The sequence below is a fragment of the Haematobia irritans genome, chromosome 1 (genome assembly GCF_050003625.1).
Source record: "Haematobia irritans isolate KBUSLIRL chromosome 1, ASM5000362v1, whole genome shotgun sequence".
NCBI lineage: Eukaryota > Metazoa > Arthropoda > Insecta > Diptera > Muscidae > Haematobia > Haematobia irritans.
The window spans coordinates 276,519,205-276,541,673 of NC_134397.1; the positions used below are offsets into that span (position 1 = coordinate 276,519,205).

The 22,469-nt window shown below is 34.7% G+C and overlaps 1 protein-coding gene across 1 annotated transcript in view; it reads right to left on the reverse strand.

The window, feature by feature from the left end:
* Positions 1-22,469, reverse strand: part of Dhc98D (Dynein heavy chain at 89D) — a 252,715-nt gene that overhangs the window by 153,098 nt on the left and 77,148 nt on the right. Inside the window, exons 22-25 of the mRNA XM_075295234.1 lie at positions 18,510-18,724; positions 18,148-18,343; positions 5,534-5,767; positions 2,212-2,320 (exon numbers count right to left, since the gene is read on the reverse strand). Coding sequence (XP_075151349.1) covers positions 2,212-2,320; positions 5,534-5,767; positions 18,148-18,343; positions 18,510-18,724 — 754 coding nt within the window. The remainder of the gene's footprint in view (positions 1-2,211; positions 2,321-5,533; positions 5,768-18,147; positions 18,344-18,509; positions 18,725-22,469) is intronic.

A 22,469-nucleotide genomic window follows, 5' to 3' on the forward strand; every position in this document is an offset into this window, starting at 1 on the left:
TGTTTATCATCGCGATTTGGAGTCACTACCTTCTTGTAAGTCGATAGTCCGGCTCGTTTTTTGGCTCGATGCATGGTTGTAGACGATACACCCAGCTTATTTGCGGCATCTCGGAGAGAGAGGTTAGGGTTTCGCTTGAAACTACCGACAACTCTCTTTGTCGTCTCAGCGGCTTCCGGTTTTCGATTTCCCCCCGATCCAGACTTCCTGGCTGTCGACAAACGTTCCCCAAACACTTTAATTATATTTGTAACGGTTGATTTGGCAACTTTTAGCGATTTTGCCAGCTTTGCGTGCGAGTAGCTCGGATTTTCGCGATGCGCGAGCAAAATTTCGATACGCTGCTCTTCTTGCTTGGACGGCATTTTGACAACTGAAGAGTGAATTCCAAAATCAGAAAAGGAGCAACATTCTACACACACACACCTTCAAAATGAGGGGTGTTCAGGTTTTTTAAATGCAAAATTGAAAGAAATACGTCAAGTTTATATTGACCAAATTTTGACCGTATCACCCTTTATTCATGTTTTAAGATAAAAAAGGACTTAGAACCATTTTTATTTTGTAAAATTTTTTAAATTTAACGAAAAATATAGTAGGGAAAATTGTTTGGGAATGTATGGGAAAGTAGGGAACTTTTTTTGTCCTTGTAGGGTAAACCGAACATTTTCCCTGGCAACATTGATTATGAGCTATAGTCAGATTGACATAAAGCACCCATAGACATGTACCCCTTAATTTTCTTAAATATGCAACTGCGGTTTATCTCCCAAACCTATATGTTACCCCACAAATGCTTATGATTACTAATTCTGTAATGGTGGTTTAGGGTATGATATAGTCGGCCCCGCCCGACTTTCCACTTTACTTACTTGTTTAATTTAATATATACCACGTATGGACTTACTTACAATTTAGACGGTGTTAGGAGGCAAGCATTACCGCAACCCAAATAATTCGATTGTTGATGGCAGTGTTTAGAATAAGTTTCTACGCAATGGTGGAGGGTACATAAGCTTCGGCCTGGCCGAACTTACTGCCGTATATACTTATTCATATTGATGAGGAGAAGAACATCCCCGTTTTTTATAAACAAAACTGAATTGGCCTATTTGAAGCCATATTCGAGGCAGGTACACAAACAATTTTTTTTTTTTTGATTTCAATCACTAAAATCGTGGACTCAATCATTTTTTTTTAATTTAAATGTCTTCAATCATGAAAATATAGTATCAGTCACCCATTTTGATTGAAAACCAACACGATTTTCAATTAAAAATTTAACTGACATTTGTCAGTTAATCAATTAATTGTGTGATTGAATCAATTAAAAATGTGATTGGTTTTTGACATAAAATTCAATCATTCTTTTAATTGAATCTATTAAAATTTTAATTGAAATAAAATTCAAATAAAAGAAAATATACGCCAATCATGTTTTTCAATTTACGCGAACAACAAAAACCCAACCGTTCGTTACGAGCTACTTCCACAAACTGATCTCTCCATCATACATTATTCAATAAATAGCCATTCTCTTTTCGCCCTTTCTCTCCATCGCTCAAAATCATTCAATTTCAATCACAAAAGTGATTGAATCAATCACATGTTTAATTGGAAACGGAAAATTTTTCAATCACGTTTGTAATTGAAAATTATTTCCGAATTGATTAACAAATTAATTGAAGCAATTAATATTTTAATTGGAAACGTAACAAATACCTACCATAATACGGTTTTAATCGGATTTGATTAAATAATTAATTGAATCAATTAACATATTAATTGAACCCGTTTCCAAATGCAATTAAGAAAATTAAGGAAATTTTCGGTAATAATTTTTTGTGTGTGTTGAGATATTTTTTAATCGAATTTTTGAATATAAAACTTGATGATTTTATATAATATGTTTCAGAGAAAAGTATGTACTCGAACGCAATTTCATTGACATTTTTTTTGCTTAAATTTAGGACAAGTTAGCTAGTTGTGTACTATCCCAGCAAAGGTAGTGAAACTTATGTTTTTGAGTGCGGAGGTGGTGCAAAATTGGCGCATGAGCGATGAATTTAATACGGACTTGTCATAGAGCAAGTCGGTAGTAAATTGTTAAGTGCAGTTAACCCAAAAACCGAAATTGGTCACCCTGTTTTTTGTTGTGTTCCAATAATAACAATCAAACAAACGAACAAAAATTAAATCAATTTCACTTACCATTTTGACGAAATTCCAAAATTTCACCCTCTGTGGATATCATTGCATTTACAATGCTCAGTGTGGTGCTTTCTTTGATGATACGCAAGGATTTCACATTATCATACATCTGTGCTTACCAAAAGCCAGTCATTCATTCAGTCATCAAGCCGAGCAGGACAATTGCGGCAATTATGAAAAAGAAAAGAAAATATAAATACACGAAGACGCAGGATAATACTGAAGTGAGAATCAAATGAACCAAAAGGCAAACAGATTTTCATGTAAATAATTTCAAAAGGATAAGTGTCACTACTATAAACTGTTTCTTCTTTTCTATACAATTGAATTGTAAAGATGGTTTAATATCCAAATGGAAATGGTATCCAATAAAAGAAAAAAAACCGAAAACAGACAATCGTTATTTTCTTTAAATAATTTCTTTCAAAAAGTATTACAATTAAGAAGGCCTTCTTTCCATATTTTGTTCAAGTAAACCATTAACTGACTAAGTTTTGCTCTATTCCTGATTATCACCGAAAACAAATGAGTTCCATAATCATCGATAGCTATCAAAGTTTGATGAAGTTCTACTATACGACCTAAATTACATGGGACTTAAGCACGTTGGGATCTCCTGTGGAGATGCTAAATGTATTATTAAGCCAATTTCTCAACAAAACCAAAACTAAGCATCAATCGCCCAGACTTGTTTACTTCGGACTTACTATGTTAATGGGCAACTCATGACATGACTATGAAAGAAACGATTTTCTTATACTCGTCATAATGGCAATGCTGTGATGATGTGTTATTTGTGCCTGACTACACTGATAGGAAAAAACCCGAGTGTAAACGTAAGTTTAAGCTAAAGATACTGTAGACAGAAAAAATGACTTTTATTTTTATTTTGGAAACATTTATTCAGATACTTGATTTTTGCATTGGTCCAGTTTCCGACTATTCGAAAATTTTGATATATTGAAATTGTTGTGGATGTAGAAATCGGATTCAGTTGCATTCTATACTAGACTGCATTTTTATTATAACCTCCATCGTAGCAAATTTTTTATGCCGTTTGTAACACATCCAACTGTTGGTTTCAGATCTATAAATTATATATAATTTCGATCGTGGTTGTTGTTGTAACAGTTTTTTTGTGGTTTCATCGATTGTGTCGTGTGTGCTTTGGTACTTCAATCAAGGAACAGGCATCAAGAACAGACATGGGATGTGTCCAGAGTGATCTGGTGGTGAGTCGGGTAGGTTTGCTGGGCAAGCGAATAGGTGGCGAGTGTCATGTGGTCCTTGGTTACAGATGGGACACACATCAGCTACGCTGCTATCAATCACTGCTTGATCAGCCCGATGTATCAGGCTCACTTAGACTATTCAGTCCATTGATATACCACATTGGTGAGCTTCTCTCTTATTACTGCCCGATTCCATGTTAAGCTCAATGACAAGGGACCTCCTTTTTATAGCCGAGTCCGAACGGTGTTCCACATTGCAGTGAAACCACTTAGAGAAGCTTTGAAACCCTCAGAAATGTCACCAGCATTACTGAGGTGGGATAATCAACCGCTGAAAAACTTTTTAGTGTTCGGTCGAAGCAGGAATCGAACCCACGACCTAGTGTATGCAAGGCGGGTATGCTAACCATTGCACCACGGTGGTTCCCTAGTTGGGGCAAAACTACTCTGGTCTGCCACGATGGGTCTCTTTCCTCCGGTGCTATGGACGATGGTAAAGCTCCGAGAACAGGATTAACCTTGTATCTTCTCACCGCTTCAGCAACAGTATCCCCATGAATCCTATTCTATGTTTCATTGTCCGCACCCCAAGTGAAGCCGGCAAGCGACTTGACGATTTTGTTTCTACCGTGGAGCTTATCACAAATTGCAGTGGCATCTACAGACGACTTAAAAAGGCTGTCGAATGTGACCCCGAGAATCTTGGAGTCGAAATTATCTCGCCATAGACCCTGAGATTCGCCTGTGTACTACCGCCGTCCATGTAGTGAATAGTACGGCTGAGGTGTGGTAGCTGATATCTTCAAATTTCTAGCAGTGAAATAACAAAGACTGAATAAATAAATTATAATATCTGCAAAGTAGTCGTTTAACCGATCGCATATGTCATCAACAATGGTCCCGGATGCTAGGATTGAACACTCGACCTAACAGTGCCGAAGATATCACCTCACCCTGGAGAACTCCTTGTTTCACTCAACGGCGTCTTAACTTCTTGTCCCTGAATCCCATATACGACTGGCGCCCGCACAGATAATTCAAAAAAAGTGAATCCTCTATTTCACTAAAGTCAATTTAACCTTATTTTAGTTCATGGAATTATTATGTTTGGAGAAAGTTTCCTATACTCTAATAATTTTTTGCGTACGTTAGTTAATTGAACTAAACAACCGGAAATAGTTATACACAAATGAAGCATAAAGATTTACTAAATAAAATAGTTCCCTATTTCTTTAAACTTGTATATTTGTAAATTTTTGTGACTATAAAATTTTCTTTAACAATTCAAAAAAAAAAAATAATAATAATTATGTCTAATAAATTTTTTTGAAGTTGACGATAAACATTTACTTATTTTTGTGATATCGACGTGATGTCAGCTTTTGTAATACTGTTTAGTTAAAATTTTCTAAAAAATAATTTAAATTTTCTAAACTTAAGCAACATTTTTCTTCATGGTGGGTTCAGTGGTCATTATCCAGGAGAGAATGCCTAAGTTCATGGTGGGCATTAAAGTCTCCTAGCACCAACCGGTTAGGCCCACACAACAGGCACTCAATGTCGAGGCTATAACCGGAAGCACAGCTACAAACCGGCGGTACATACACGTTTTATAAATCTATCTCGGCAGGCCCAGACTTGACTGCTACGCCCATACATTCCATGTGGGGATCACTATTGTCTGGAACCTACACGGACACTGATGTACCAGCCGCTGGCCAATGAGTTGAACCCAATCGGGTCAATCCGGTGCATAGAACAGTTTTTTTTATGAGAATTGCTTATATCCTTTACCTTATCTAATTGGGTCCTTGTACCTATATCATCTTCATAGTAAAATAAGTTATTATTTCGACAAAAAACTAAATCGAATTCCTCTCTGTGTTACATTAAATTATGGGGTGGGGAAAATCATAAAGCCCTATGTCACTTATACTTGATATCCTTTAGCTTTCAGATTATCATCTTCGTCACATTAAGAATCTATCACAGAAACATCTAATGACTCCGTGTCCATGTTTTAGTGTCAAAGGGAACATATTTGAAATGTTATCTCTCTCTTTCTCTTTCCCTCTGTTGTACCACTTTACCTTTATGATGTGATTTTGAACAGCTGTTGGCTCTGAACTTCCCAATATGGATAATAGCTCATCAGTGGATATGAAATAAAATCTTGGAAATATACGTCGTTTAGATTCCAAATATTCATTTAACGATTTCTGACAGTTCTCCAAACCCAGACTAAGTCCTTGGATTTCGGGTAAACGTCCTGGTATTGTGCAGAATGGTACCACTAATGGATTTTTGGCACAATCTATCATTATCTGGAAGAATAAAAAATTAAGTAAATAATACATAAAAATAAAATATTTTGTTACTGATTTATTTGTATTTTTTTTTGGTTACTGATTTGTGTTTTAGTTTCAATTTTAGGAGTTATCTGTTATTATTTAGAAATATGCTTCAAAAAGTGGAAGCATTCAATATTAATAAATAATAAAAATTGGTACACATTTTTTATATGGGATTCTGTTTCTGCAATAAATAGGAATGTGAAAAAAGAGGGCGAGAGGCGCGGTTATACGAATGTTGCCAATAAACTTTGTTACTAAAAGTTAAACTGTTCAATTGTTTTAATAAAATATAAATTATTTAATATTCATTGAAGCTTGACATTTTAGGCATAAACTATGATTAGATACCCTATTATGGAACGAATTTTTGGCAATGGTTCCAAAGATAATCGTAAGTGACCTCTAGCAGCACGATATTGAATTATGGCTTACCTAGTTCAAATCAAAACATAGGTTGTCATTGTTTGACAGTAGAATATTTATTCGCCATTTCAATCTAACTGTCGCACTGAACTGAATCACTTACTATATTCAACCTCAACCAGAAAAACAAAGTGGAAATTATTCCAAACAAAGTTATTTCCATAAGAAACATAAAGAAAAAATAAATCAAAATAAATCAGCATAAAGGTATATTTGTTACATATGTTACAAATCAAATGAAATCAAACATCTGCAATGAAACAAATAAATATCAACAAAAATCATTATAGCCCACCCCATAGAAATATTGGATTTATTGGATTCCATGAAGAAGGTAAACATCCATTTTGGGTACTTGTCCGTGAAAATAACCCAAAGGCAAAAGAGAATAAGACTGGGTATTTTACGGACAAAGTCAGAAAACATCGGAGAACCCAGAAAATAAGATAGTAGCGATTTTTATATTTTGGATAACATTTTGAAAAAGTGCACTGAAATAAAATCATGCCGGTTCTAAAGATTTTGTCGTTACTTTAAAAATTTTGGTATTGGTTCCGAGCCAAAGAAGCGGAGAATACAAGTAAGGATACTTTTAAGACACATTTCTCTTTTAAATTTGAGTTTTGTGCACTTGCTTCTAGGAAGCAAATTGTAATTTTTCGCTTTTTCAGCTTTCTTCTCGTCATATGCTATCAAAGTCCTTTAAAAGCGAGTTAACGACAATTTTTTTCCAAATTCCGACTCGAATTCCAGTAGAAATTATGCTATGTTTCAAGTAAAACACGTCTTTAAAATAAAGTGTTGAAAAACATGTCCTATATTTGAACGATTTTTCGCTTTGTAGTCAAGATGCAAAAAGACATCACATTTAAAGACAATTTCATTAAAGAATTTTTCTGAATTATTAAAGTCAAGTTGACCTTAGCCCAAACATTTTTTCTTTCATGTTATGATACCCATTTTGAGGTGAAATCACTTAATTATAAGGACAATACAACTTCTTTGAAAAGTTTATCATTGGATAATAACATTTTAGACCACCTTTATTTACTTTCAAAGATCACAACTTATTTCTTGGTTGCCCATTAAATGATCGAATTATATGGTGTATTACAAAGTACTGTATATTTGTCCTTGATCAGGTAGAAATTCTATGACCATATAACGATGCTTGTCACTCTGTTTGTTGCAACCACGATAAATCCTTCCGAAATTTGAGAAATTATGATTTAAGAATCCCTTGGTTCCACTTATTTTGATTTGCATTCTAGTGAGTATTTTGGTGATTTGTGCAACCCAGCTGATTACAGAAATAAAAAACAAGTATATACAGCAGTAAGTTCGGCCGGGCCGAATCTTAAATACCCACCACTATGAATCAAATATTAGGGTTTCCTTTGAAATTTCAGGGGGGTTTGAGGACAGATCAAGCAGAGCAGTTCAACTAGTACACTTCCTGAAGATAAATTTAAAGTGAAATCGGTCTATATGGAGGCATTATCAAATGGACCGATAAAAACACGTTTTTGAGAGCCTAAAATACCAGAATATTTACAGTTTCAGGCAAATCGGATAAAAACTACGGCTTCTAGAAACCCAAGGAGTTAAATCGGATCGTTCTTATGGGGGCTACACTAAAATATGGACCGATACTCACTGTTTTCAGGACACCTATTAATGGTTCGAAAATACCTCCAGATTTCCAATTTCAGGCAAATTGGATAAAAACAACGGTTTCTATAAGACCAAGACGCCAAATCGGGAGATCGGTTTATATGGGGACCATACCAAAACATGGACCGATGCCACTTTTGGCACACCTCTTTATGGTTCTAAAATACCTCTAGATTTTCAGGTAAATTGAATAAAAACTGCGGATTCTAGAAGCCCAAGAAGTAAAATCGGGAGATCGGTCTATATGGGGACTATACCAAAACATGACCCGATACTCACAATTTTTGGCACACCTATTTATGGCACACCTATTTATGGAAATTGGATAAAAACTACGATTTCTATAAGCCCAAGACCCCAAATCGGGAGGTCTGTTTATATGAGGACCATACCAAAACATGGACCGATGCTCACCATTTTTGGCACACCTCTTTATGGTTCTAAAATACCTCTAGATTTCGAATTTCAGGTAAATTGAATAAAAACTGCGGATTCTAGAAGCCCAAGAAATAAAATCGGGAGATCGGTCTATATGGGGGCTATACCAAAACATGACCCGATACTCACAATTTTTGGCGCACCTATTTATGGTTCGAAAATACCTCCAGATTTCTAATTTCAGGCAAATTGGGCAAAAACTACAGTTTCTATAAGCCCAAGAAGTAAAATCGGGAGATCGGTCTATATGGGGGCTATACCAAAACATGGACCGATACTCACTATTTTTGGCACACCTCTTTATTGTCATAACATACCTCTAGATTTCAAATTTCAGGCAAATTGAATAAAAACTACGATTTCTATAAGCCCAAGACCACATATCGGGAGGTCGGTTTATATGGACACTATATCAAAACCTGGACCGATATAGCCCATCTTCGAAATTGACCTGCCTGCAGACAAAAGACGAGTTTGTGCAAAATTTCAGCACGATTGCTTCATTATTGAAGACTGTAGCGTGATTACAACAGACAGACAGCCAGACGGACATGGTTATATCGTCTTAGAATTTCTCCCTGATCAAGAATATATATACTTTATATAGTCGGAAATCGATATTTCGATGTGTTACAAACGGAATGACAAACTTATTATACCCCCGTCACCATTCTATGGTGGTGGGTATAAAAAGGACGTGGAAGTGGATACCCGAACATTCGAAAATTCAGAATTTGAAGTACCCCCATGTTCGGATATGCGTTTCAATTACATATCCACAAATCCATGAACTTGAAAATTTGATGTCTTGAATTTCAAAAGTTGATGTCCTGAATTTCAAATTTGATGTCCTGAATTTCGAAAAATTAACAGGGGTGGAAGTCAAAATAAGTTGAATCAAAGCACTTTTTCTAATTCGTAATTTTTTAATAAAATATACATAAACCTTTAAATTTCTTGGTGTATTGTTTTTTTAGTCAAAATTACATCCATCGAGGACATAATTCAACTTTCAGCATGGCATGCTAGTGAATAAATTTTCGATGAATATGGAGCTGGTGGCGGTTGGCATATCCACATATGGAAAGTAATTTTAAACAAGTATATACGGCCGTAAGTTCGGCCAGGCCGAATCTTATGTACCCTCCACCATGAATTGCGTAGAAACTTCTACGAAAGACTGTCATCCACAAATTTCAACTCACATTGTTGTTAAATATCATATGCTACCACCACGTACCAAATTTCAACCAGATCGGATGAATTTTGCTTCTCCAAAAGGCACCGGAAGTCAAATCTGGGGATCGGTTTATATGGGAGCTATATATAATTATGCACTGATAGGAACCAATTCCTGCATGGTTTTTGGATACCCTATACTAACATCACGTACCAAATTTCAAACGAATGGGAAGATTTTTGCTCTTCCAAGGTGCTCCGGAGGTCAAATCTGGTGATCGGTTTATATGGGGGCTATATATAATTATGGACCGATATGGACCAATTTTTGCATGGTTGTTAGAGACCATATACTAACACCATGTACCAAATTTCAGCCGGATCGGATGAAATTTGCTTCTCTTAGAAGCTCTGCAAGCCAAATCGGGGGATCGGTTTATATGGAGGCTATATATAATTATGGACCGATGTGAAGCAATTTTTGCATGGTTGTTAGAGACCATATACTAGGTTAGGTTAGGTTAGGTTATGTGGCAGCCCGATGTATCAGGCTCACTTAGACTATTCAGTCCATTGTGATACCACAGTGGTGAACTTCTCTCTTATCACTGAGTGCCGATTCCATGTTAAGCTCAATGACAAGGGACCTCCTTTTTATAGCCGAGTCCGAACGGCGTTCCACATTCCAGTGAAACCACTTAGAGAAGCTTTGAAACCCTCAGAAATGTCACCAGCATTACTGAGGTGGGATAATCCACCGCTGAAAAACTTGTTGGTGTTCGGTCGTAGCAGGAATCGAACCCACGACCTTGTGTATGCAAGGCGGGCATGCTAACTATTGCACCACGGTGGCTCCCGAGACCATATACTAACACCATGTACCAAATTTAAGCCGGATCGGATGAAATTTGCTTCTCTTAGAGGCTCCGCAAGCCAAATCGGGGGATCGGTTTATATGGGGGCTATATATAATTATGGACCGATATGGACCAATTTTTGCATGGTTGTTAGAGACCATATACTAACACCATGTACCAAATTTCAGCCGGATCGGATGAAATTTGCCTCTCTTAGAGGCTGCGCAAGCCAAATCGGGGGATCGGTTTATATGGGGGCTATATATAATTATGGACCGATGTGGATCAATTTTTGCATGGTTGTTAGAGACCATATACTAACACCATGTACCAAATTTCAGCCGGATCGGATAAAATTTGCTTCTCTTAGAGGCCTCGCAAGCCAAATTTGGGGGTCCGTTTATATGGGGGCTATACGAAAAAGTGGACCGATATGGCCCATTTGCAATACCATCCGACCTACATCAATAACAACTACTTGCGCCAAGTTTCAAGTCGATAGCTTGTTTCGTTCGGAAGTTAGCGTGATTTCAACAGACGGACGGACGGACGGATATGCTCAGATCGACTCAGAATTTCACCACGACCCAGAATATATATACTTTATGGGGTCTTAGAGCAATATTTCGATGTGTTACAAACGGAATGACAAAGTTAATATACCCCCCATCCTATGGTGGAGGGTATAAACAATTAATTGATTCCACTTAAGTGAATTTTTTGGTGATTTGTGTAGCCCAGCTGATTACAGAAAGGTTCATAAAAAATAAAATTGAATTTAAATTACAATTACATATTATTCGAGCTTTTTGGACAAAGAAGATTAAGGAACTTTATTAATAGAGTCATTGAAAAGAAAATGCCACATAAAAATCTAAATACACCTGACTGACGAGTGAACTTTTCCACTGTCTTTAGTACAGATCTGGCTGGGATAGATAACTTAATTTTGGTCCTTTATATTAACTCCTAATGGAGAAAACATATAGGAATTGATCCCCTTCCAATCGAATCATCTCTAATCCCACTGTGCATCATCTCTTCATAAAGTGGATTTCAGTACACTAAACATTCACAATCGTGGATTTGTCGTAAAGAGTGGAAATGTAATGCAATTGGATATCTCTATTATGGGTATGAATATCTCTATATCTCTATTTGTAATTGTGATTCTTAAGAAATCTAAACATAGAATAAAGCCGCAAACATGGGAGCCACCGTGGTGCAATGGTTAGCATGCCCGCCTTGCATACACAAGGTCGTGGGTTCGATTCCTGCTACGCCGTTCGGACTCGGCTATAAAAAGGAGGTCCCTTGTCATTGAGCTTAACATGGAATCGGGCAGCACTCAGTGATAAGAGAGAAGTTTACCAATGTGGTATCACAATGGACTGAATAGTCTAAGTGAGCCTGATACATCGGGCTGCCACCTAACCTAACCTAAACCGCAATCACTGATAAAAGAGAGAACACAATGGCGTTGAAGACTCAGTGTTACCGCTGTACCACATTCGTGGATTAGTGTATAATTTTGCTGCCTAATAGTATGGATGGAACTTTTTCTCTACTAGATAAACCAGATTAATTTTCTGAATATTAAATTTCAAAGATGTTCAACTAAAATTAATGTTAGATTACTTAAGATCCAAGTTAGAAAGAGTTGTTTCACTGATCTTTTTTGTTTTTCTTTATGAAAAAGTGTGCAACTTTTAGTGCCACTTTTTTTAAAATAATGTGAGCCACTTTTTATGGCTTGTGTCACTTTCTAGATATTTTAAACGGTAACCAGTGAGATATTCGCATTGTGAAAACCTCAAAATATGAAGTAAAATGTCACGGGGTAGTATTTTTTTCTTAAAAAAAAGGTTTTTTTTCTGTGAAATATAACTAATGTTGCAAGTTTCGCAAATTATTCCCAGAATTATAATATTATCTATGTAAAGTAAAGGTTTAGCAAAGGATTTTCTTTTGCAAAGATGACGTTATGATAGATTTTATAGTCTTGCCACACCATTATTCTGCTGCAATATCCAATCTCATTTAGCCAGCGAGAGTGTCGTGCTCTTTTTGTTAAGCATGAAATAATCTATGAAAAGTTTTCAATTTTCCCTGCTATGCAAACACTTGTGTTTAAAGATTATCCACAGAGTGAGCGAACACAAAAGTCCTAACCCCTCTGTATGAAGATTTTTCAATTATTTTGTGATTATGATGGAAATAAAGCAACTGTCTTCATGTTGATGTTAGCTGCTGCTTCGAGCATAGATTTCACATGAATTAACCTTGGCAACAAACGCTGTCATGTCACATAACCTGTGCTCTGTATCTCCTCCACCCACTTTTGGGTTCCATTCATAGACAGGCAACGAAGAAACCATCACTAGCAGGTGAGCTAGAGATGATGTGTCTTCATTTTCCTGACCGAGCCACGTTTGAGAATAAGCATCACATATGTTGCCATCATGGCCATATTTGTGTTCTTCTCCACTCCACTTCACTATTAGATAGGAAACGAATGAGGACTACTAAAGCAACGGAAGACACATATACTACATGGCGACGGCTAAGATGAAGTACGTATGACTTCCTTTATACTTGGATTCTGTAGAAATTATTCCGTATTCATACATGACTAGCTATACCATCACATCCAGCTACGAATATGGGATTATAGAGCGATGTTTACCACAAAAGGGAGTAGATGAGTCTCGAAGTACGCAGAATTTGTATCAGCAATATGGGCTCTTACTCAAAAACATGTGAATAAAGTGGGTCATAGAGGTTATTGATGACGATTCTAAATACAGCCGTTAATGTATGTATTCGACTGATTTTGTTCTTTTTTAATTGCGATACAGGCTTCAGATTTTATTCATACATTTTCTACGTAAATGAAGTTCAACACTTCTCCATAGTTACCACAATGGGATTGTTGATTTTACCACCATTATGCAATGGTTAGCACACCAGACGTGCATACAAAGGGCCGTGGTTTCAATCCATATAATTCAAGGAATTATGACTTTTGTCATCCCTGTTTTGCCAATAATTGAAGGATTTTAGCGTAGGAAATCCTTCCTAATGTCCGGTAAAATTTATTATACCCTGCATATGTTTGTAACACCCAGAAGGAGACGAGATAGACAAATGGTGTCGTTGGCAATAATGCTCAGGGTGGGTCCCTGAGCCGATATAACCATGTCCATCTGTCCGTCCGTCTGTCCGTCCGTCTGTCAGTGAGCACATTTTTGTGATCAAAGTGTAGGTCGCAGTTTAAGTCCAATCGCCTTCAAATTTGGCACATGTTCCTAATTTGGGTCAGAATAGAACCCTATTGATTTTGGAAGAAATCGGTTCAGATTTAGATATAGCTCCCATATATATCTTTCGCCCGATATGGACTTATATGGCCCCAGAAGCCAGATTTTTGGCCGAATTTGGTTGAAATTTTGCACTAGGAGTACAATTAGTAGTATAGTCAAGTGTGCAAAATTTGATTGTAATCGGTTCAGATTTAGATATAGCTCCCATATATATCTTTCGCCCGATATGCACTTATATGGACCCAGAAGCCAGAGTTTTATCCCGATTAGCTTGAGTACAATTGGTAGTATAGTCATGTGTGCCAAATTTGATTGAAATCGGTTTAGATTTAGATATAGCTTCCATATTTTTCGCCCGATATGGACTTATATGGCCCCAGAAGCCAGAGTTTTGGCCCAATTTGGTTGAAATTTTGCACTAGGAGTACAATTAGTAATATAGTCATATGTGCCAAATTTGATTGAAATCGGTTAAAATTTAGATATAGCTCCCATATATATGTTTTTCTGATTTCGATAAAAATGGTCAAAATAGCAACATTTTCTTTGTTAAATCGCCACTGCTTAGTCGAAAAGTAGTAAAAATGACTCTAATTTTGATAAACTTCTAATTCATATATATCGACCGATAAATCATAAATAAACTTTTGCGAAGTTTCCTTAAAATTGCTTCGGATTAAATGTTTCCCATATTTATACCCTTCACCACTACTGTGGTACAGGGTATAATAAGTTTGTGCATTTGTATGCAACGCCAAGAAGGAAAAGTCTGAGACCCATCGTTTAGTATACCGATCGTCTTAGAATTAAATTCTGAGTCGATTTAGCGATGTCCGTCTGTCTGTCTGTCCGTCTGTCTGTTGATGTATTTTTGTGTGCAAAGTACAGCTCGTAGTTTTAGTCCGATTGTCCTAAAATTTGGTATAGGGTCCTGTTTCGGCTCAAAGACGATCCCTATTGATTTTGGAAAAAATCGGTTCAGATTTAGATATAGCTGCCATATATATTTTTCACCGATCTGGTCATAATTGGCGTGTATATCAACCGATCTTCCTCAAATTCCGTACATCCGAATATTTTATGAGTCTCGAAAAACTTGCAAAATATCAGCCAAATCGGTTCAGATTTAGAGATAGCTCCCATATATAGCTTTCGCTCGATTTACACTCAAATGACCACAGAGGCCAATTTTTTGCTCCGATTTAGTTGAAATTTTGCACAGGGAGTATAATTAGCATTATAGCTATGCGTGCCAAATTTGGTTGAAATCGGTTCAGATTTAGATATAGCTCCCATATATAGCTTTCGCCCGATTTACACTCAAATGACCACAGAGGCCAATTTTTTGCTCCGATTTAGTTAAAATTTTGCACAGGGAGTATAAGTAGTATTGTAGCTATGCGTGCCAAATTTGGTTGAAATCGGTTCAGATTTAGATATAGCTCCCATATATAGCTTTCGCCCGATTTACACTCATATGACCACAGAGGCCAATTTTTAACTCCGATTTAGTTGAAATTTGGCACAGGAAGTAGAATTAGCATTGTAGCTATACGTGCCAAATTTGGTTGAAATCGGTTCAGATTTAGATATATCTCCCATATATAGCTTTCGCCCGATTTACACTCATATGACCACAGAGGCCAATTTTTAACTCCGATTTAGTTGAAATTTTGCACAGGGAGTAGAATTAGCATTGTAGCTATGCGTGCCAAATTTGGTTGACATCGGTTCAGATTTAGATATAGCTCCCATATATATGTTTTTCTGATTTCGACAAAAATGGTCAAAATACCAACATTTTGCTTGTTAAATCGCCACTGCTTAGTCGAGAAGTTGTAAAAGGTACTCTAATTTTCCTAAACTTCTAATACATATATATCGAGCGATAAATCATGAATAACCTTTTGCGAAGTTTCCTTAAAATTGCTTCAGATTTAAATGTTTCCCATATTTTTTGTACTAACATTGTGTTCCACCCTAGTGCATTAGCCGACACAAATTTTGAGTCTATAGATTTTGTAGAAGTCTATCAAATTCTGTCCAGATCGAGTGGTATTTAAATGTATTTATTTGGTACAAACCTTTATATATAGCCCCCAACACGTTTGACGAATGTGATATGGTATCGAAAATTTAGATCTACTAAGTGGTGCAGGGTATAATATAGTCGGCCCTGCCCGACTTTAGACTTTCCGTACTTGTTTTTTACTAAAATTGTGTTCCGCCCTAATGCATTAGCCAACTTAAATTTTGAGTCTATAGATTTTGTAAAAGGTTATCAAATTCTGTCCAAATCGAGTGATATTTAAATGTATGTGGGACAAACCTTTATATATCGCGACCTTAGAATGACATGGTTCTAAGTGTACACTAAATCCCTATTCACTTAGAACCTTGTCATTCTAAGGTCGCGATATAGCACCTAACACATTTGACGGATATGATATGGTATCGAAAATTTAGATCTACAAAGTGGTGCAGGGTATAATATAGTCGGTCCCGCCCTTTTTTAGACTTTCCTTACTTGTTTTTTTAGTTTTTATATGGGAACATCAACCTTTATGTATGGTATCCAACAAATTTGAAGGATTGTATCGCAAATGTAGATTTACAAAGTGATGCAGGGTATAGTCGGTCTCACATGACTTTAGAATTTCCTTGCTGTTTTTCTTTTAGGACAAGGTGTAATTTTGTTAATGCTAATTTCGACCGAGTATTTTCGGTAGATCCCCCATTTCGAATGGATCTCTTTTCCTTGAAATATAATTTTTAATATAGTTGTTTCATCAAATATATTTTGAGTATTTCCAGTTTTGATAACCAAATGGAGTTTTTGGAGGAAGTGTGTTGATCAGGGATGGAAAATGCAGTACTATAGTACTTTTTTCACCTTGGCCCCTGCGAATGATTTAGTACTTTTTGTGTATACAGTTGTGAACCGATATCACTTGTCATGGTACAATAATTTCGACAAATTTTTTTTAATATTATGAGAATGTATCCATACAAATTTGACAAAACATACAAGTTCATGCGGTAAAAAAATCTCGATTTTCTTCCAGCTTTCTTGAATTGGAAGAACGTTTTGGTCGGAAATACACGTGGTTCTATATTACGCTTCCACGCGAATAATGCGAACCATTACAATACCACGGTAATCTTTGTAAGTGGATTTAATTTAATTTAATTTAATTTAATTTAATTTAATTTAATTTAATTTAATTTAATTTAATTTAATTTAATTTAATTTAATTTAATTTAATTTAATTTAATTTGATTTAATTTAATTTAATTTAATTTAATTTAATTTAATTTAATTTAATTTAATTTAATTTAATTTAATTTAATTTAATTTAATTTAATTTAATTTAATTTAATTTAATTTAATTTAATTTAATTTAATTTAATTTAATTTAATTTAATTTAATTTAATTTAATTTAATTTAATTTAATTTAATTTAATTTAATTTAATTTAATTTAATTTAATTTAATTTAATTTAATTTAATTTAATTTAATTTAATTTAATTTAATTTAATTTAATTTAATTTAATTTAATTTAATTTAATTTAATTTAATTTAATTTAATTTAATTTAATTTAATTTAATTTAATTTAATTTAATTTAATTTAATTTAATTTAATTTAATTTAATTTAATTTAATTTAATTTAATTTAATTTAAATTAAAAAAAATAATTTTACATTGAAAATATATCAGGAAACCTAAACAACGTAATTGCTAGTGTAACTAAAATATCACAATGGACTGAATAGTCTAAGTGAGCCTGAATCTTAATCGGGCTGCCACTTTAACCTTTAACCTACATATGTATTTTTTCAATGTTAAAGTGTTAAAAAAAAATGATACCCTTAGTAATTTTTTAAGAATGCCAGTCTTATTAGAAATGAATTTGCCGAACTCATCGTTGTCGTATTTTTGTTGAACAAAAACAAAATTTAGTGCTTTTTACCTCAAAAAAGACCTTTTTAAATATTCTTACAAATTAGATTTTTCTAAAGTCCACCTAAATCTGCAGAAAAAATATTATATAGGCCGGGTGATTAAAATAACCACATCACAAACTTTAATATTTTTCATTAATTAATTAATGGTTTTTCGATGTTATAATTATTAAGGGGAACAATTACTTGTATTTGCAATAAATGTCAAAAAGTTTCTCCAAATATTTTCCTCATGACTCATTGATATATCTGACGTATTCGAAGAGTATTATCTGTATAAATATTTTAACTCTATACAAGATTAGCGACACGTTGACATTTTAATGGTAAATTTACTTCTCGCTTGAGTTAAATTTGATTTTTCTTCTCTTGGTGAAAGGGATCTGGCAGATGTTCCACACAGCAGACGTGAGCATACCAAACAACATGGCCCCATATTTTAGCTGTGATAGGGAGCTGGACAAAATTAAGCTGTTTGACCTGTACTTACCCGGCGATATGCTTTGTCAATATCATCAAATTTTTTTGCCTCCTCTGGAAGTTGGGAACGAATGTCACCACCTATAAAAATTCCCTCCAAATACAGCCATTTACGTTGCACCACTAGCCATTCATCGATGATTTCCGATATAAGAGCTAAGTTACGTTCCCATCGATTTACGGTTTCAAGAAATGGTCCAATGAATCTATAAAAAAACAGAGAAAAACGAACAAAAACCAGATACTGTAATAGAGGAATGGAATAGTGACAAAAACTGAAGAGCTTAATGGATACAACTATCTCCTGAAGCCTTTTTTCTATTTTTTTTTTCGTTTCCCTCACCTTTAAAAAAGCCTGTTCTTTGTACTTACGGTGATGCACCCATTGATTGAAGATTCATTGAATTATCTTCAAGCACCTGGACAATTTCGTCTACAGCTCCCAGAGTGTAGCCACGCTCCTCACTGCCCTTGTAATGTTTGTGCACTTTGAAGTTCATGGCAGCCCAGGTATCCTCAACTGCTTTAACGCCTTTTTCAATGGCCAATTCTTTGATGGCATTATTTAGGATTTGGTCGGCAATTTCCTATTGAAATGAAATGATAAGGCGCTAGTTCGACTGGTCAAGCTTAACAATGTTGCTGTGCAACTTCACTATTTCTATGGCTGGTGGCCGATTATTTTACGTCAATGTATGTGTGCCTGTATAGGTGTGCACTTAAATATACGTATTTGGTCCTTCGAGGGCCCGAAAACAACTGTATTAGGTACAATAAGATATCAGAATCGCTAGATGGAACATGAAGTGACCATTAAAAGGATTGGCTGATAGTTTTGGCTACAGTGTTTAAAAGGGAGTATTGTGTAAAACTTTTTATTTATATTTATAAGTTTTACAAATTTAAAGTTACACTGCAAACAATATTGTCGTGAGCCCAAAGATTTCTTGTTCTACACACAAAAATTTTTTTTTTGATTTCAATCACGAAAATCGCGGATTCAATCATTTTTTTAATTGAAATGTCTTCAATCACGAAAATGATAGTATCAATCACCCATTTTAATTGAAAACCAACACGATTTTCAATTAAAAATTTAATTGACTTTTGTCACGGAATCAATTAAATGTGTGATTGAATCAATTAAAAACGTGATTGATTTTTAACATAAAATTCAATCACAGTTTTAATTGAATCAATTAAAATTTTAATTAATTTCGCGAGAAAAATCAATCAACTATTTGATTCATTCAATTAAATAATTAATTGAAATTGGCTATAAATTTCAATCAAAAAATTTATATTACGCCCCCAAAATCGTATTTAGTTTTATTTGAAATAAAAAAAAAATATGCGTTTCTTATAAAACATATTCAATATTTTATTATTTTTTGAATTATGCAATAGATAAATAAATTTGGTTCTTGTCATTTGTGTGTTTTGTTCTAACATAACACATACAATTACTATCAATACAACTAAAGGGTGAAAAAATAAAATATATAAATCATTATCTTCCTTATCATAATAACCATGTCAGAATGTTCCTTCTAATAACATATTTAGATGCGCAATAAATCAGCAGCCTGTAAGCTAAATTAGTTTTTCTGAAAGTAAACAGAATAATTCGAATTTAATTTTGTTCAATTAAAAGTTAATTTTGTTTAACATTACCTGCATAGAATATCAAGTTCAATTGTTAGTTCCAGGTTGCAGATTTATAATCTTCCTTTGCAGTTGTAGTCTTTTAGCATAAAAACGTGTATTAAGGAGCTCGGTAATTTAATTTTAGTAACAATTCCTTTGCAAAATGTCCACATATTGAAATCGTCTATTAAAATTTGAATCAATCAAAGACAAAAATAATAGGAAAGCAATGTAATATTTGGTATTATATTGATGATACTTTGAAATTCTGGAAATAGAAAAAAATATAAATGGAAAATACATATTTTTATTATTTTCGGATATTTTTCACATTTTTAAATCCAAAAGAGAACTTTTTACCATTATATAATTGAGCTCATTAGTTGGGTAAAAACTGAAAAAGGCAGGTAAAACAAAACTGCAATTTAATCCAAACGCTACTTCGCAACATCAAGGTGAATCTTCCAACAAACCCATACCGCTCTTGGTTTTAAAAAACTAGGAGTGAAAAAAAATTTACAACTTTAAAAGTTCCTTTGATTGCAAACATATTCTTATATTCTTACATATTTGATAAAACGATGGAGTTGATTGGTCAATTTCACGAAATAAAATTGCTTACTATGTTAAAAGAAATGAATAAAAATATATTATTTTAGTCCGTTTAATGTAAACAGGCTTAAATGGAAAATGGTATTCACATTTCACAATTGCTTACCTTCAATAACCGTAGATTGTTTTCCATTTTTACAATACCACACAGGTAATTTCAAATGCGTTCTGCCATATATTTTTTCAAACCTTTACCACGTGGCCATTTGTTGTTGCACACTTTATTTATTTCAACACTTTGCTATGATTTGTTGTTGCATTTATGCACACATTTCGCACGCAGCAGACAGAATGTCGCCAATCCTGTTTTTCAATTTACGCGAAAAAGAAAAACCCAACCGTTCGCTACGAGTTACTTCCACAGACTGATCTCTCCATCATTCAACAATGTGAATAAATACCCATTCTCTTGTTCTCTTTTCGCTCTTTCCATAGCTAAAAATTATTCAATTTCAATCACAAAGATGATTGGATCAATCACATGTGTAATTGGAAACTGAAAAATTTTCAATCACGTTTGTAATTGAAAATTATTTCCGAATTGATTAACAAATTGATTGAATCAATTAATATTTTAATTGGAAACGTAACAAATATCAATCATTTTTTTAATTGGTTTTTATTCGGATTTGATTAAATATTTAATTGAATCAATTAACATATTAATTGAATCCGTTTCCAAATTCTATTAAGTGTTTAATTGAAAAAATGTTGGTGATAATTTTTTGTGTGTACAAAGATGTCGCTTGAATTTGCTGAACAGCCAGAATTTTGTATATGGCGGTGCTAAAGCTAAGAGTTGTAGCCCCCATATAAAGGGACCCCCAAATTTGGCTTGCGAGGCCCCTAAGAGAAGCAAATTTCATCCGATCCAACTGAAATTTGGTACATGGTGTTAGTATATGGTCTCTAACAACCATGCCAAAATTGGGTGACATCGGCCCATAATTATATATAGCCCCCATATAAACCGGTCCCCAGATTTGGCTTGTGGAGCCTCTAAGAGAAGCAAATTTCATCCGATCCGGCTGAAATTTGGTACATGGTGTTAGTATATAGTCTCTAACAACCATGCAAAAATTGGTCCACATCGGTTAATAATTATATATAGCCCCCATATAAACCTATCACCAGATTTGACCTCCGGAGCCTCTTGGAAGACCAAAATTCATCTGATTCAGTTGAAATTTGGTACGTGGTGTTAATATATGGCCTCAAACTCCCATGCAAAAATTGGTCGGTATCGGTCCATTATTATATATAGGTCCCATATAAACCGATCCCCAAATTTGACCTCCGGTGCCTTTTGGAGAAGCAAAATTCTTCCCATTCGGTTGAAATTTGGTACGTGATGTTAGTATATGGTATCCAACAACCATGCCGGAATTGGTTCCTATCAGCCCATAATTATATATAGCTCCAATATAAATCGACCCCCAGATTTGACCTCCGGTGCCTTTTGGAGAAGCAAAATTCATCCGATCTGGTTGAAATTTGGTACGTGGTGGTAGTATATGATATTTAACAACCATGCCAAAAGTGGTCCATATCAGTCCATAATCATATATAGCCCTCATATAAACCGATCCCGAGATTTAGTTTTGGCTACAGTGTTTAAAAGGGAGTATTGTGTAAAACTTTTTATTTATATTTATAATTTTTACAAATTTAAAGTTACACTGCAAACAATATTGTCGTGAGCCCAAAGATTTCTTGTTCTACAAAGATGTCGCTTGAATTTGCTGAACAGCCAGAATTTTGTATATGGCGGTGCATTATGGTGGTGCTAAAGCTAAGAGTTGTAGCCCCCATATAAAGGGACCCCCAAATTTGGCTTGCGAGGCCTCTAAGAGAATCAAATTTCATCCGATCCGCCTGAAATTTGGTACATGGTGTTAGTATATGGTCTCTAACAACCATGCCAAAATTGGGTGACATCGGTCTATAATTATATATAGCCCCCATATAAACCGATCCCCAGATTTGGCTTGGAGACCCTCTAAGTGAAGCAAATTTCATCCAATCCGGCTGAAATTTGGTACGTGGTGTAAGTATATTGTATCTAACAACCAT